This window comes from Gadus morhua, chromosome 22 (assembly GCF_902167405.1).
Source record: "Gadus morhua chromosome 22, gadMor3.0, whole genome shotgun sequence".
Taxonomy (NCBI): Eukaryota; Metazoa; Chordata; class Actinopteri; order Gadiformes; family Gadidae; genus Gadus; species Gadus morhua.
The window spans coordinates 22,462,572-22,478,469 of NC_044069.1; the positions used below are offsets into that span (position 1 = coordinate 22,462,572).

The 15,898-nt window shown below is 43.6% G+C and overlaps 1 protein-coding gene across 1 annotated transcript in view; it reads left to right on the plus strand.

Moving 5' to 3' along the window:
• Positions 1-1,913: 1,913 nt before the first annotated feature.
• Positions 1,914-15,898, plus strand: part of LOC115536270 (zinc finger protein 385D) — a 46,748-nt gene continuing 32,763 nt past the window's right edge. The window contains exon 1 of the mRNA XM_030348052.1: positions 1,914-2,090. Coding sequence (XP_030203912.1) covers positions 1,980-2,090 — 111 coding nt within the window. The 5' untranslated portion in view covers positions 1,914-1,979. The remainder of the gene's footprint in view (positions 2,091-15,898) is intronic.

Below are 15,898 nucleotides of genomic sequence, written 5' to 3' on the forward strand. Positions count from 1 at the left end.
TTCTGATAATTTGACTCCCTCATAGTAGTAGGCTAGTAGTCTTTATTGTCCCCAAGGGGCAATTTGGTTTACAAACAGCCAAGTAGTCAACACAGCCAATACAAAACATCAAATAAATAAAAAACATAAAAACATAAATATATATAACATACAGTAGATGTCATCCTGACATTGTGTGTGAAATAACAGCTCGGCCTACAGCTTGTTTAAAAACCCAACAGCTAAAGGCACACATTATCTCAGGTATCTATCTGATTTGAAGTCCTTTTGAAAGTGTCTCCTCCCTGATGGCAGGGGTCCAACCTCTGCATGTAGAGTGTGTTGAGGGTCAGCAGGGATGGCCTCTACCCTCTGAGTGGCTCAACTTCATAAACATGGTCAAGATCATTGAAGTTGTTGCTAATAGTCTTTTGCAAAGTTTAAAGGGGACGTATTATGAAAACAACACTTTTCCTGGGATTTGGGGTGTTGTTTTGAGTCTGTTGCTCCCACACGCACACAGACTTTGAAAAAAGTCTGTGTGCCGGACTGCCGCCGAAGCTGCCGGACTGCCGCTGAAGCTTCGGCGGCAGTCCGGCAGCTCCAGCGCGGGGAGCTTGGCGGCGGGTTCGCCAGCTCAGATCCTGGGGTACAATCCCTTTCTTACCAATGTCACGGTTCATGGACTTCAGAGAGTCAAGGCCAAAGTTCCTTTCTCCCAATTCTTCTTAACCATTGCCGAGATTTCCCCCACTACGAGTCTTTACTTGTTGTGAAAGTGCCAGAGACGTCAGACGCAGTCTTTATGATTCATTATATCATCTGAGGCGCACATAGCTTTTGGCCTTGATATTAGATATAATATTATATAAATACATATATATATAATAATAATGATACATAATATCATTATTATTATATATATATATATATATATATAATATATTATATTATATTATATAGACATAGAGCTCCAGGAGTCCGCAAACGCCAACAATCCCTTCTCCTCCATGCTGTGGTTCAGTCTGACAGCTCATTGGTCAATGGCCAGCAGCTCATTTGCATTAAAGCTACATACACCAGAACCAGCGCATTCTGAAGGGACTGAAGCAGAGGGGAATAGCGGTAGGCAAGATCTTTTTTCCTAAAAGCTATTTCCGGCAAACTGCTTCAAAAACATGTTTTCTGGAACTCAAATACTAAGTTTACTTGTTGTGAAAACGTTCACCATGCTGAGCTTGACAAACAACAAATCATTGCAAAAGTAAAAATTGACTGCAAAAGTAAAAGTTGATCTGTCAACGTTAAAACCCCTCAACTTCCTTAAGAAAAACAGTCTCTGATTATCCTTTATGCAGATAGAGGCAGTGTTGGCATCAAAGTCAAATTTATGATCCAGGACTTTCCTAAGTACCTATACTAGCTTACTGTCTCCACAACTATACATTGTTAAAAGTATAAGTCGGTATTAGTATCATCATCATCATCTCATGCTAAATGTTGACATTTCCATGCAAACCAGTAGGCGTATACTCTGAACAAATACATAACTATTTATAGACTAAAACAGCTGTGAACATGATTCATTTCTTATTTCCTGGCAATGTGTTAACAAACTGTTTGGTTTTATTTTGAATGCTCAAATTATGCAGAATAGAATGTATTTTTGAATCCATTATGCTACATTCTATTTCCACTTAACTCTTTCTCTCTCTCTCACTCACTCACTCACTGACTCACTCACTCACCCACTGACTGAGCCACTCACCCACTCACTCACTCACTCACTCACTCACTCACTCACTCACTCACTCACTCACCCACTGACTCACTCACACACTGACTCACTCACTGACTCACTCACCCACTGACTGAGCCACTCACTCACTCACTCACTCACTCACTCACTCACCCACTGACTCACTCACACACTGACTCACTCACTGACTCACTCACCCACTGACTGAGCCACTCACCCACTCACTCTCTCTCAAGGTAACATGTCCCACGGCAGTCTCCCGCCACTGGCCCGTGCGGTGCTGGGTGTGTCGCCGCCCTCGTCTGACCTCAAGTATCACCTTCCCCTGCGGCTCCTGCCTGTGTTCGGCAAGGTGAGTGATGTCCCCAGTCGCCATCGCCATGGTCATCACCCTCCCCCCAAACCAGTAAGACAGAGCGCTTTATTCAGAGGAAGCAGAGTCTGCACTACTGTTTGTTACTATTCCTGTGTGGCTTGTGTGAAACAGGGGCTTGTGTCCAGGTTCTCCAGCCCTCCCTCCTCCCTCCTCCTTGGAGCTGTCAATCACAGTGTCCTTATCACAGTGGAGATCTAACATTTTTATTTTAGCAGCGTTCTGGGTACAGGCGACAACGTGTGTGAAGGGCGTATGTGTCATCGTTTCCGTGGCGATGTCCACTCAGGGGCTGCGGTGCATTTGCATAAATCTTGGAATCAGGTAGCCTGCAGTGATTAAAACAACAACACACAATCATCACAATCACACAAAAACAATATTATGATGAAAAGTATTTGGGCAAAAAATTTGGCAACACATTTAAATAATGTCTTAACACATTACATTCATTGAACACTAGCATTCAGCTCATCAACAATTACCTAGCAGTTTATTAACAGCCAACTAATGATCTGTAAACATTAATTAATATTAGTTAATGCAGTATAAAGCATTAACATTTAGCCTTATTGTTATAATGTATAAATGAAAACCTCTGTTGACATGAACACCATTACCTTATTACATGTAAACATGAACACCATATGTAAACCTGAACACCATTTCCTTATTTAACATGAACACCATATGTAAACATGAACACCATTACCTTATTTAACATGAACTCCATATGTAAACCTGAACACCATTACCTTATTTAACATGAACACCATATGTAAACCTGAACACCATTACCTTATTTAACATTCACAACATATGTAAACATGAACACCATTAGTAAAGGATTACTAGACCATTAATGCACTGTTAATTACTGCATTAACTATAGAGTGTGTGTTTGTGTATCTCCATAATCAGTATCAGTATCACAGTAACACTATGGCTATCTGAGCACTGCCAATGAGTACAGCTGCATTTGTTTGCAGTTTTCCCACCTTTCTAACAAAAAACCTATCAGTCCTTTTTCACTCGTCAGACTCCAAGAACCCAGAAGGAGAAGAAAACTGACTGAAGCCCTTCAGCTCCTCCTCCCCAGACATTCTCTCTCTCTCTTTCTCTTTGTCTGACTGTACGTCCACACCAGGAGCGACCATAGCGTCAAAGACGCTTTGGTCGCTCACAAAGTTTCGCTGCGAATTTTTCTGTTCGCTTTGGTCGCTCAAGTCGCTCATGACGTACAATTCAATTATGCAGACGCATTTAAAGGAGCCGTATGCGTTTAGTAGGCCCTACAGACATCCATATCAAATAGTGAACTCTCCCATACACCTTGGCCATATTGCCGAGACGGTTTTGCTTGTTCGATAAAGTGCTTCGACAACAAGTAGGACAGTGATTCCCCCCAATATACAAAAAATCCTAAAATGTAGGCTAATTACAACCGAGAACAAAAAACCCTGCGTGCTGTAGTAGTTAAAATATGTTTCACTGATCTGGATCTGCAAATCATGATCTGCACTCATTCGTCGCATTCAAAACAAATAGACATTAGCGCACATGGCTAATTTGCATAGGCCTACGTGCACAGGACTGGTTGGCTCCGCAAGGCAAATAATGGAACATATCTATCTATCTAGGCCTTTCTGTCTATCTATCTATCAACGCGTGTCTAGTTTTAATGTGTAATAATGTGTTTTAATGTGTGTAGCAAATTATAATGATTCCTGCTTAAATACGAACGTTCTAGATGTAGCCTATAAATACTCCCGCTTATCATCACTTGATATCCAAACCACTATGGCGTTTCGATCTCTGAACTGAAAAAGGGTGGGTTCGTACAACACCGGGTGCCCAGTTACAGCCGCGATTAATACTTCAGCCGACATTTTGTTCTGTGAGTGAATAAAGGTAGGTAGGAACCAAAGTGCCTGCCGATGTTCCCTGGGATCCACGCAAGCGAAGAGCGTCTACATTCCGATTGGCTGTCAGTGTTTGGTCGCTGAAGCGAATAATAGTCATTTGCATAAAGTTAAAAAGTTTTCAACTTCTTTTTGACGCTCTGGTCGCTCAACTTTGGCCGCTGGTAGCGTTACTGTACGTCCACACCAGGAGCGACCATAGCGTCAAAGACGCTTTTGTCGCTCACAAAGTTTCGCTGCGAATTTTTCTGTTCGCTTTGGTCGCTCAAGTCGCTCATGACGTACAATTCGATTATGCAGACGCATTTAAAGGAGCCGTATGCGTTTAGTAGGCCCTACAGACAGCCATATCAAATAGTGAACTCTCCCATACACCTTGGCCATATTGCCGAGACGGTTTTGCTTGTTCGATAAAGTGCTTCGACAACAAGTAGGACAGTGATTCCCCCCAATATACAAAAAATCCTAAAATGTAGGCTAATTACAACCGAGAACAAAAAACCCTGCGTGCTGTAGTAGTTAAAATATGTTTCACTGATCTGGATCTGCAAATCATGATCTGCACTCATTCGTCGCATTCAAAACAAATAGACATTAGCGCACATGGCTAATTTGCATAGGCCTACGTGCACAGGACTGGTTGGCTCCGCAAGGCAAATAATGGAACATATCTATCTATCTAGGCCTTTCTGTCTATCTATCTATCAACGCGTGTCTAGTTTTAATGTGAATTGTGTGTATGTCCAGTCAGACTTGTTCTGTGTGGTCTTGTATGCTACTGTCCTGTGTGGGACGAACCACCTAAATGGATTCCCGACGATTTGTGTCGTTTGGTATTAATAAAGACTTGACTATCTATCTATCTAGACTATTTAATTAAAAATTATTCACCTCAGGCTCCGTGAATAGTGGGGAATAGAGGGATAAATGCAAGGGATATATCTCTTGTCTTTTATCCCTCTGTTCCCCACTATTCACGGAGCCTGAGGTGTGAGCCTCGTCTTGTCGATTAGTTTGTTTATGTGACGATTTCAAAAACTTTTTTGGTATTGTTTAAAGCATGCTACACGCGATTGGTTGGTTAGATTGGTGGCATGTAGAGCAAATTATAATGATTCCCGCTTAAATACGAACGTTCTAGATGTAGCCTATAAATACTCCCGCTTATCATCACTTGATATCCAAACCACTATGGCGTTACGATCTCTGAACTGAAAAAGGGTGGGTTCGTACAACACCGGGTGCCCAGTTACAGCCGCGATTAATACTTCAGCCGACATTTTGTTCAGTGAGTGAATAAAGGTAGGTAGGAACCAAAGTGCCTGCCGATGTTCCCTGGGATCCACGCAAGCGAAGAGCGTCTACATTCCGATTGGCTGTCAGTGTTTGGTCGCTGAAGCGAATAATAGTCATTTGCATAAAGTTAAAAAGTTTTCAACTTCTTTTTGACGCTCTGGTCGCTCAACTTTGGCCGCTGGTAGCGTTGGTCGCTTTGGTCGCTTTGGTCGCTCTTGCCCATAGAAAGTGAATGACTTCCGGCGATTTGGTCGCTCAATTCGCTTCTGGTGTGGACGGACAGTTAGTCGCTTTGGTCGCTCTTGCCCATAGAAAGTGAATGACTTCCGGCGATTTGGTCGCTCAATTCGCTTCTGGTGTGGACGGACTGTGTGTGTGTGTGTGTGTGTGTGTGTGTGTGTGTGTGTGTGTGTGTGTGTGTGTGTGTGTGTGTGTGTGTGTGTGTGTGTGTGTGTGTGTGTGTGTGTGTGTGTGTGTGTGTGTGTGTGTGTGTGTGTGTGTGTGTGTGTGTGTGTGTGTGTGTGTGTGTGTGTGCGCATGTCTACATCTCAGTGCTCCCCATCACCACACATTCCTCCTCTCCTCCCTCCTTTCCTCTAGCTCTCCTCTCACCTTAATCTTCTTACGACACTTTTGCAGTAAACACAGATATATTTAATTAGTATTTGACCGTATTTGACAACCTATGCTGCCTGGTGATTTTCACCCAAAAGAGTTTCCTTCATCATCATCATCATCATCATCATCATCATCATCATCGTGACGGTGGGAATGAAATGAAGTCCCATAAAATATATTTTCCTGTTGTGATGGGAATCCTCCTCAGTAAGAAATATGCATAGCGATGCTGATAACGCAAAGATGCGGGCGTTAAGTAAGTGGGCACGGACACATGTTAACTCTGAGCTCTCTTGAAATTCCTATTTTTTTCAAACGCGTAGGCGTTCGTGCGTTAGTGAGCAATGATTTGTGTACGAATGAAGATGCTATAAGTGTGCATTTGTTCCATTAATGCTCTTACCCTGATGTGCATCCCCATATGTATCACCATGGATACTGATGCATGTGTTGAATGTATGTGCTTGTGTTAGCTGGTGTGTTTGTTTGTCTGTGTCTGTGTGTGTACGGGCTCATGCTAAATAGTTTGGTCACGTATGTGTGTTTGTGTGTGCATAGGATGCAAACAAACTGTTATTTGGAGAGTGTCAAGGAGGATTTCATCTGTAGTTCAGCTCATTTTCATTTCGCTCCTCCGACCTGCGTGTGAAAACATCACAAACACAAACACCCACACACACACACACACACACACACACACACACACACACACACACACACACACACACACACACACACACACACACACACCAAGCTTTTAAAGCGGCTGACAAATGCTTGTAGACACTCTCCCACACATCTTCAGGCTTCAGACATTATTCTAGTCATGGGTGTGCATGCACACATATCACACATAAGCACATGCACTTAAACACAAAAAACACACAAAAACAGAGATGAGACAGGCACACACTTTACACAAACATGTCATACATACCATGCACAACCGCACACAATGTTATTCGTCAAATAATCGTTGTATATCTTTTGATCTCCTACACATATGACAAAAAGGCTGGTGTCTAAATCAAGTGGTGATATCCATACTCAACACAAATCACAGATGTGTCACAGATCAAAGAGCTTAAGACATCGTCAGAAGATTCAGAAGGAGGCTGTAGACTGAATGAGTAGGTAGGAAATACAAATCAAGATCCACGGTCTTATGCACGTCTAACGCATGGTCAAAAACTGTGTAGCTTCCATCAACGTCAGACTCCAAACTAAATTAATTTACACACGTTACCGTAATACCTAAAATATATGCCCGCCTTTTTCCCGCCATGGTCCCGCGTGTTGAATATATTTATTTTTTTACTATTTTTTTTATATATCTATTTATCATTACTACATCACTAAATTATGAACTTCAACAGTTTTTCACATTATGAATTAACATACAATTACTTTTAGAAGTTTTTAATGATTTTCAACCATTAGTTTAATCAACTAAATTTTTTTTCGTTTTACCACTGTCATGCACCTACCCGATGTCAAGTGGACCGGGTTGAAGTCACTGCGGGTCTCACCACTGTCCTTCTCAACACTCTCGGATCTCTCTAAAAGGCTAGACTCTAAAAGTGTAATTAATTGCGAGTTAACTATGACAGTAATGCGATTAATCACGATTAAATATTGTGTTCGCTTGACAGCCATAATTTACTTGAATTAAATTATTTTAAAATACATTCTCGGAAAAATGTAAGTAGGCCTATGCGATTAATTTATATTAATTAACCACAGAGCCTGTAATTAATTAGATGCATTTTTTTAATCGCTTTACGTCCCTAATATATATATATTACGGCTGTCATTAATTAGATAAAAAAAATGTAATCGCTTGACAGCCCTAATATATATATATTAGGGCTGTCAAGCGATTAAAAAAATTAATCTAATTAATAACAGGCTCTGTGGTTATCTTCATCTTCATCTTCATCGTCATCCGCTTATCCGGGGTCGGGTCGCGGGGGGAGCAGCTCAAGCAGGGGGCCCCAGACTTCCCTTTCCCGAGCCACATCGACCAGCTCTGACGGGGGGATCCCGAGGCGTTCCCAGGCCAGTGTTGATATCTCTCCACCTAGTCGTGGGTCTTCCCCGAGGTCTCCTCCCCACTGGACGTGCCTGAAACACCTCCCAAGGGAGGCGCCCAGTGGGCATCCTTGCCAGATGCCCGAACCACCTCAGCTGACTCCTGTGGCCCCGTCCACAGGAAGCCGAAACGGGCGAAACCGTTACGGTTTCGATCTATCCGGTTTCGAAGTATCTCCGTAAAGACGAAGCCAAGCGAAACCGGATAGATCTGTAGAAACGCTGTAGTAAACATTCCAGGCCCATAAGGGGCGCTGCTTCTGGTACACAAATCCAGAAGAAGAAGAGGCTGCCCCCCGAACCACTAACAACACAAACAAACAGCTCTTCTACGATGGCGAACTAGATTCTCAATAAATAATGGCTTAGCAACCCAACAAGGGACATGATATGCTGCAGAACGATTACAAGCTTGTAGTCCGACATCATCTTTTTTGTTGTGATTTCTGAGACTCCGCGGGCTTAACAGCCATTGGCTAGGAGGTCGAGGGGTGGGGCGATGACGTCATGGTTTGCGGTTTCAGTCGGTTTCAGGCGTCCACACGAAACCAAAACGAAACCGGATAGATTTGATACCACCTCCGAGGGTGGTTTCAGAAGTTTGCGGTTTCGGTCAGCGGATTCGCCGGCTTCGTGTGGACGGAAGGCCGAACCGTAAAAGACCTTTGCGGTTTCGCCATGAAATCGGCTTCGTGTGGACGGGGCCAAAGGAGCAGCGGCTCTAATCCGAGTTCCTCACGGATGGCTGAGCTTCTCACCCTATCCCTAAGGGAGACGCCAGCCACCCTTCTGAGAAAACTCATCTCGGCCGCTTGTACCCGCGATCTCGTCCTTTCGGTCATCACCCAACCCTCATGACCATAGGTCAGGATAGGAACGAAGATCGACCGGTAGATCGAGAGCTTTGCCTTGCTCAGCTCTCTTTTCGTAACAACGACTCTGTGGTTAATTAATCTAAATTAATCGCATACTTACATTTTTCCGAGAAAGCAGCCTATTTCAAAATAATAATGTAAATTATGGCAGATGGGTGATTTAATGAATTGAAGACATAATAGACTTTAAAGTTCAATGTCTCTTTTATTTAAAACATATCTTTCATTAACATACGGTGCATTTTAAAGGCCCACTATGCAACTTCGGGCATGTCTTCGCTGTTTTCTTGGTTTTGGCACGCACAGTTCTCTACACAGCGCCCCCTAAAGCTTCGTAGTAGATATTTCACAACACTGTCGTAACAACTCGTTGACGTCCCTTCCCCATGCTCTTCTACGCGAGCCATGTGCATTTGTTTTCAAAGAAGCCGGCGAATGCGCGGAGCCATGTCCGAAATAGATGTTCATAAAGTGTAGGCAAGGTTATACATTTTTTAAATGGTGTCTTTGCATTGCAATAAACATAAATCCATCATTTTTTATAGTTGACGGGGAGAATTTATACCCTAGGTTATAATTATTTTATCTTAGGTTGAACAGAACAATCAGTGTAAGAGGTTTGGCCAACATAATAATCGAAATAAACAAGAACCTGGATTCGGGGATTCAGTCTGTATCTGGGGGACGAGACAGACGAACAGCAAAACACCCATGGAAACAAAGGTGTTTATATGGTTGCAACCAAGCAAGCTAGAAACAAACAGGGCTCACAACAAAACGGTCGAGAAAACAATTTTTACAGGGCTCAAAAAAATGGTTGAGCAAACACATGTGTACAGAGACTATCAGAATCAAGAATATTACGCAGACAAAGTTCACCCAAGGGTACTTTCAATTTCAAAAGCAACACGGCCGAGTCGGCGTCTGATTTGCAGTCTTTTTCTTTCAGTTCACGCAATTCCTGAAAAGCTTGCCCAACGTTTACTCGTGTCTGGCCTCTCTGTCGGTCTGTCTCCCTTTTCTCTTCTTCTGTTCCTCCGACATTGGGTTTCTCTGTCTCTTTTTAGTCGGCTGATATATGATGAATATAACAATCCATTAGTGACTTGTGTTTATATCGAGCCGGTTCCGTGTTTGTGGGTCTGTGCCGTAAAGCAATTCGTTACTGTAGTGACCATAGTAGTGACCCTTGCACAGAAGCATACGGCCGACATCTTTCTTTTTTCTGGGTGGAAATAGTAACATAATTACGCCATTAAATGCGTTTATGGAAACATTTTTAGCGAGAAATGTGCATTTTACTTTCAGAATGTTCGCTCGGTGAATGTGAAGGATGTTTGGTTTGATAGTTATGACGAAGAGTGAACGCTCCGTTCACTTGCATGGACAGAGTCTCTGGCTGCTAAGCAACCTCAACGTCTTGGCGGACTATATATCTGCTGATCAACACTACGAATGCTGGAAACACACCAGACACACCATGTGAAGTTATTTAACCCGATTATCGTTATTTATGAGTCCTTAGCCCAAGTGAAGGAGTTCAAGTACCTCGGGGTCTTGTTCGCGAGTGAGGGTACTATGGAGCGTGAGATTGGCCGGAGAATCAGAGCAGCGGGGGCGGTATTGCGTTCGCTTTACCGCACCGTTGTTACGAAAAGAGAGCTGAGCCGCAAGGCAAAGCTCTCGATCTACCGGTCGATCTTCGTTCCTATCCTCACCTATGGTCATGAGGGTTGGGTGATGACCGAAAGGACGAGATCGCGGGTAAAAGCGGCCGAGATGAGTTTTCTCAGAAGGGTGGCTGGCGTCTCGGGATAGGGTGAGAAGCTCAGTAATCCGTGAGGAACTCGGATTAGAGCCGCTGCTCCTTTACTTAGAAAGGAGTCAGCTGAGGTGGTTCGGGCATCTGGCAAGGATGCCTACTGGGCGCCTCCCTTTGGAGGTGTTTCAGGCACGTCCATTGGGGAGGAGACCTCGGGGAAGACCCAGGACTAGGTGGAGAGATTATATCTCAACACTGGCCTGGGAACGCCTCGGGATCCCCCCGTCAGAGCTGGTCAATGTGGCCCGGGAAAGGGAAGTCTGGAGCCCCCTGCTTGAGCTGCTCCCCCCGCGACCCGACCCCGGATAAACGGATGACGATGAGATGAGATCGTTATTTATATCCGAGATTATTTAATCTAACCCGATCTAAACTCTATCATGCACCCAAACACGGCGGCGTTTGGGTTTCCTACCTCGGACAACAATTGCCTCGCAACTGGCTGTTTATATCTAGCCGGTGCCATGTTTGGGTGTGTGTCTGTGCCGTAAAGCATTTTCGAAACTACAATCTGACTACATTTCGAGGATACTTCCGCTGCGTCACATCCGGATTGTGTCGGTCCGAACAGATCAAGTTGCATATGCGCTTTTTCACTGGAGAGGCGACATGGGTAAATGACACACCCACCAATCAACCCAGAAATGGATGCAGAACCATCAGCATAACTCTCAACCTGCATACTTAATGTAATTTTGGCTAAAAAAGTTGCATAGTGGGCCTTTAAGATCCAATTAATAACATTTCCATCTCACTCAAGATTCAATGCATCTGAGTCGAGTGTGGCTCTACGTGGCTGGCCTCTAGCGCCAGCTTCAGGGGCTGTGGCAGCTCGTACCTGCGAGCTTGCTACCAAATGTTTTGCGTTGAGGTGATATTTAAAGGTTGATGAACTCAGGTGATAGGAAAATTCCTTACTACAGAGATTGCAGATAACGGTGTTGCTATCTACAGTTCCGTCTGGGAGTTGTTCAAACTTGAATTTTCCGTTCACGGGGCCGAGCAGCGTCTTCTCGTCTGCCTCTATTTTGTTTCAAATGACGCAATGTAGACATGGGAAACAAAACACAGCGTTTCTCTTTGAGCAACCACATAGCCATTATTTATTTTCATACCATGCTCAGAAGAAAGTTATGTTGTAAATTTAATTAAGCAATTTGAACCTCTCAAATGTTTTTTTTAACGGAATCTCAACACTGTTAATCACAGGTGCAACGCCACTCGCCATATTTGCATCTGATATAGAAACGACGAAAGATACGCGCAGAATAACAGTTCTAGAATATGACCATGGGGCAGACTACTTTACGACCACAGGAGTCTTTTAGCGCGGATTGCAATTCTTATTGCAGCCTGCAGGGTTATGCGATAAACATACGGGGGAACACGATTGCTGAGCTGTCCTGCCCCACATTGCATGACACGTTAAACTCAACTAGAATCGCCACCATCATCCATAGTCGGAAAGCCTACAGAAACTATAGATAGTTAATGTGAAATTCACATTATTAAAAAAATTCTTGAAGCCATGATTTACTGAGAAACTACTTTTTGGGAGCATGCCTTTGCAAGTAGTTCGCTGCCCCACCTGCCCATATGGACGGCACGTGCCTGCATTTAAATTCAGAGGTAACAAATTCAGATACGTTACTTCAATGCATAAATATTCAGTGCTTAAAAGTAAATGGCTTTTTATTTTCAAAATCCGCTGAGACAGATTTACTTCCATAGAAGTGCCACTTTGTAAAGTTTCGATGTAGCTATATCCTGAAATTGCTGTGTGTTGAATTAGACCCTTCCTTTCCTGTGCTTCATGCATTTTAACTTCAGCCTGATCTTTGCTGTGAAGAGTTGGTGGTCCTGCATCTGCTCCTCTTCTTACATCCAGCAAAGAGTGTCTCAACTTCTGGCTTATGCAGATGTGGTCTATCTGATTTTCTCTGGTGTGGTCAGCAGACACCCAGGTGGCTTTATGGATGAGTTGGAGTTGGCTTGTCTGTTCATAGGTTCCACGTCATCTTCGACTATGACTATGTTGACTGTTACTGTGTTCTTGACATCCGGGTCGTCTTGAAGGCTTTCCTTCCTTTGCACAGGTTGTTTGGGACAATCATATTCACTTTGCAGCAGGATGTTTGGTACATTAATCCATGTTCCTTCTTGCATCAAACCTTTTGGCCTTCAGTACCTTGCTGGCTTGATCTGCAGGATTTTCTGCTGTTCCGAGGTAGTTCCTGCCGGACGGCTTGGAGGGCTTCACGAATCAGTGTAACTCTGTTCGCAACGAAAGTTTTGAATCAAGCTGTTTCATTGTCGATATACCTGAGTATGGTAGTGCTGTCTGTCCAGAAGGTAGACGGTTAAAGTTCTTGAAGTTAATCTTCAAGATTAACTTCCCCTCAACAACCTGGCGCAGGGGGGTACATCAGTACCTATAATATAGGGGCCCAGGATTTGGTGCTACGGCCCTGCCTGCCTGGCTCGTTCTCTAGCAGCAGATAAGTCACAGTGCTGTATGCATACTTTGAGGCATCAGAGAAATGATATAACGTGCTGCGGCAGTGCATCCGAAGTCTGGAGGTTATAAACATCTGCTCACGTGGAAGTCAGTAAGGTGAGTAACATCTTCTTTCCATCTTTTCCAATCTTCAGCATGTTTATTGGCAATGTTCAAATCCCAACCATGCTGCTCCTTACAAAGCTCTTTTAGCAGAAGTTTGGCCGGCAGGACGACCGGCGTAAGAAGACAAGGAGGTTGTAGACAGAGTTCTTGACGGATAAAAAGCCCGTCCTCGTTATCGGCTTGTCTTGCATCTTCATGATGTAAGTAAAAGCATCCAAGTCTGTATCCAACAGTATGCCAAGAGTCCTTTCGACTGGCAATGCATCATGGCTTAGATCTAAGTCTTTTGCTTCTCTGGCTTTGTGTACTTCGGGGATGGCCATTAACAGCCAGCTTCCAGCTGTTGCTCACTTCATTAGATTGAATACTCCACTGGCAGACAAGGTGCAGAGGTCACTTGCCAATGTTACGGCATCTTCTTCTGTAGCTACATTCTTTAAACAATTTCTACGGCTTCTTTTCAAGTTCAAGTGTTTTTATTTGTCACATACAATAAATTGAAGTGAAATGTTAAAGGGTCAATGCTCCACACTGTGCAAAAATAAATAAAAATATAAAATAAAATAAATTAGTTAATTTATTTAGATAAAATAAAAAAAGTAAATAAAATCAAATTTAAAAATAAGGTGTTGAATTAAAAATTCCTTGAGTTGAGGCTTCGTAGGCGTCTACCCGACGGCAGCAGGGTGAAGAGGCTGGCATTGGGGTGTGTGTCATCCCTCCTGATGTTCGACTCCACCCTCTTGTGGTAGATGTCCTTCACGTTGGGTAGGGACGCTCTGATAGTCCGCTCAGCTGACTGGTCATTCATCATGCGGATGGCTTTAGCCTTGGCCAGCTCTAGGGCTGTGACCCATCTCTGGCGCTCCACCTCCGTGCTGGCCTTCAGGTGGTACGTGCGCCCCCCGCTGCTCAGCACGATGCTGCAGGCGTCCTCCGTGTCGATGTGCGCCGTGACCAGGTTGATGGTCCCGCGACACGTGTGCGCCATCTCCGCCTGCGTCCTTCCTCCTCAGTCTGTCCCGGATCCCCCCTCTTCTCCCTCTGTGTTTTGACCGTTTCCAGGGCTTGTCGCTATTTAACGTCAGTTTGTCAGTTTGTCGGAGAATCTCAGGCTGAAACGCCGACTTGCTGTCAAAAGACGTGCTAACATAAAATATGCCGCACTGATCCCTTATTTCTAAAAGCATTTGGTGATCATATGTGATCATACTAAAAGTCACATCAGTAAAAAAGATTAAATATAAAAAAAAATAGGTAAAATGCACAGTCTAAACATAGAGACCCTGACGGCGTCTGGACACAGCCGCGCCGTATTCTGGCACCTGACTTCATAAAACAGTGACTTGATATCTGCCATCATGGCTATTGGCTCCTCACAAATCTTAGAAGGACACCAACCAACTTGTAGGTCAGATCGGATCCCTGTAGTAATTCAGCATTCAAAGACTGGCCTTGAAACAAGGCTTTGCAGTCGATCATATATATTATTTCTTAGGGTGATACACCCCATGGTGTGGTATGTAGAACACCCTGTTTTCACCAAGGTTTTTGGTGCAAACTGGCTATGTGCTGCTACGCCACACAACGGTCATTAGGCATTTGGAGCTTCTTATTCCTGAGCGGCAATCCAATGCTGTCCATTCTCCAGAGATGCCATTTTCTGCACAGACTGCATGAAATATTTATCTTCTTGCGACAACTCTTCCTTGTCATCATATTTGCACTCTTGGAAATCAGTATTGTACTGTTGGACAAGTAACTTCTTAACTTCAATCAATGAGATCCTGTTCACAGAGCATCAAAGGGGTTTGTTCTAGGGATCGACCGATATATCGGTCGGCCGATATTATCGGCCGATATTCGCGGTTTTTACGTGTATCGTATCGGCCGATACGCGGCTGATTTTCGCCGATATTTACCTGTCTTTAATATTTGTTAAATATTGTTCATCTACTTGTCCTTACTTGTTCTACCTCACCTGTTTTTACTATTTGTTAAATATTGTTTTTTATATTGAAGTTCAATAAATGTTCCTTTTTTTAAATTGAGACTTGTAACATTTGTTATCAGTGTAATTTTTATGATTGAGGGAGCAAAAGCAGTATCGGCTCTAAATATCGGCTCTAAATATCGGCTCAAGAAAATCGGTATCGGCGTATCGGCGTATTGGCATATTGGCTAAGGCTGATGAAAAAATATCGGTATCGTATCGGCCCTAAAAAATCTGTATCGGTCGATCCCTAGTTTGTTCTCTGTATCCTCCAGTTCCTTTCTCATTTGCCCCTTCACTACCCATCCAATGGCAGTCTAAACAGCATAGGGGCCTCCAGGTTGACTGTTATTGACTGTCATGGCTCCATAGCCTTCGGACAGTTTGCTCCAATAAGTACGCCTACATCTTCTTCCAGTTCTGGCAAACGCACTCCACTGAGATAAGGCCACCTGTTGAATAGCTGATTGCCTGGGTATGTTTTCTTTTCCATCTTTGGTTGCTCAATATTCCGGTGTCTTCCAGTCTGCACACTTCCAGATCAAAT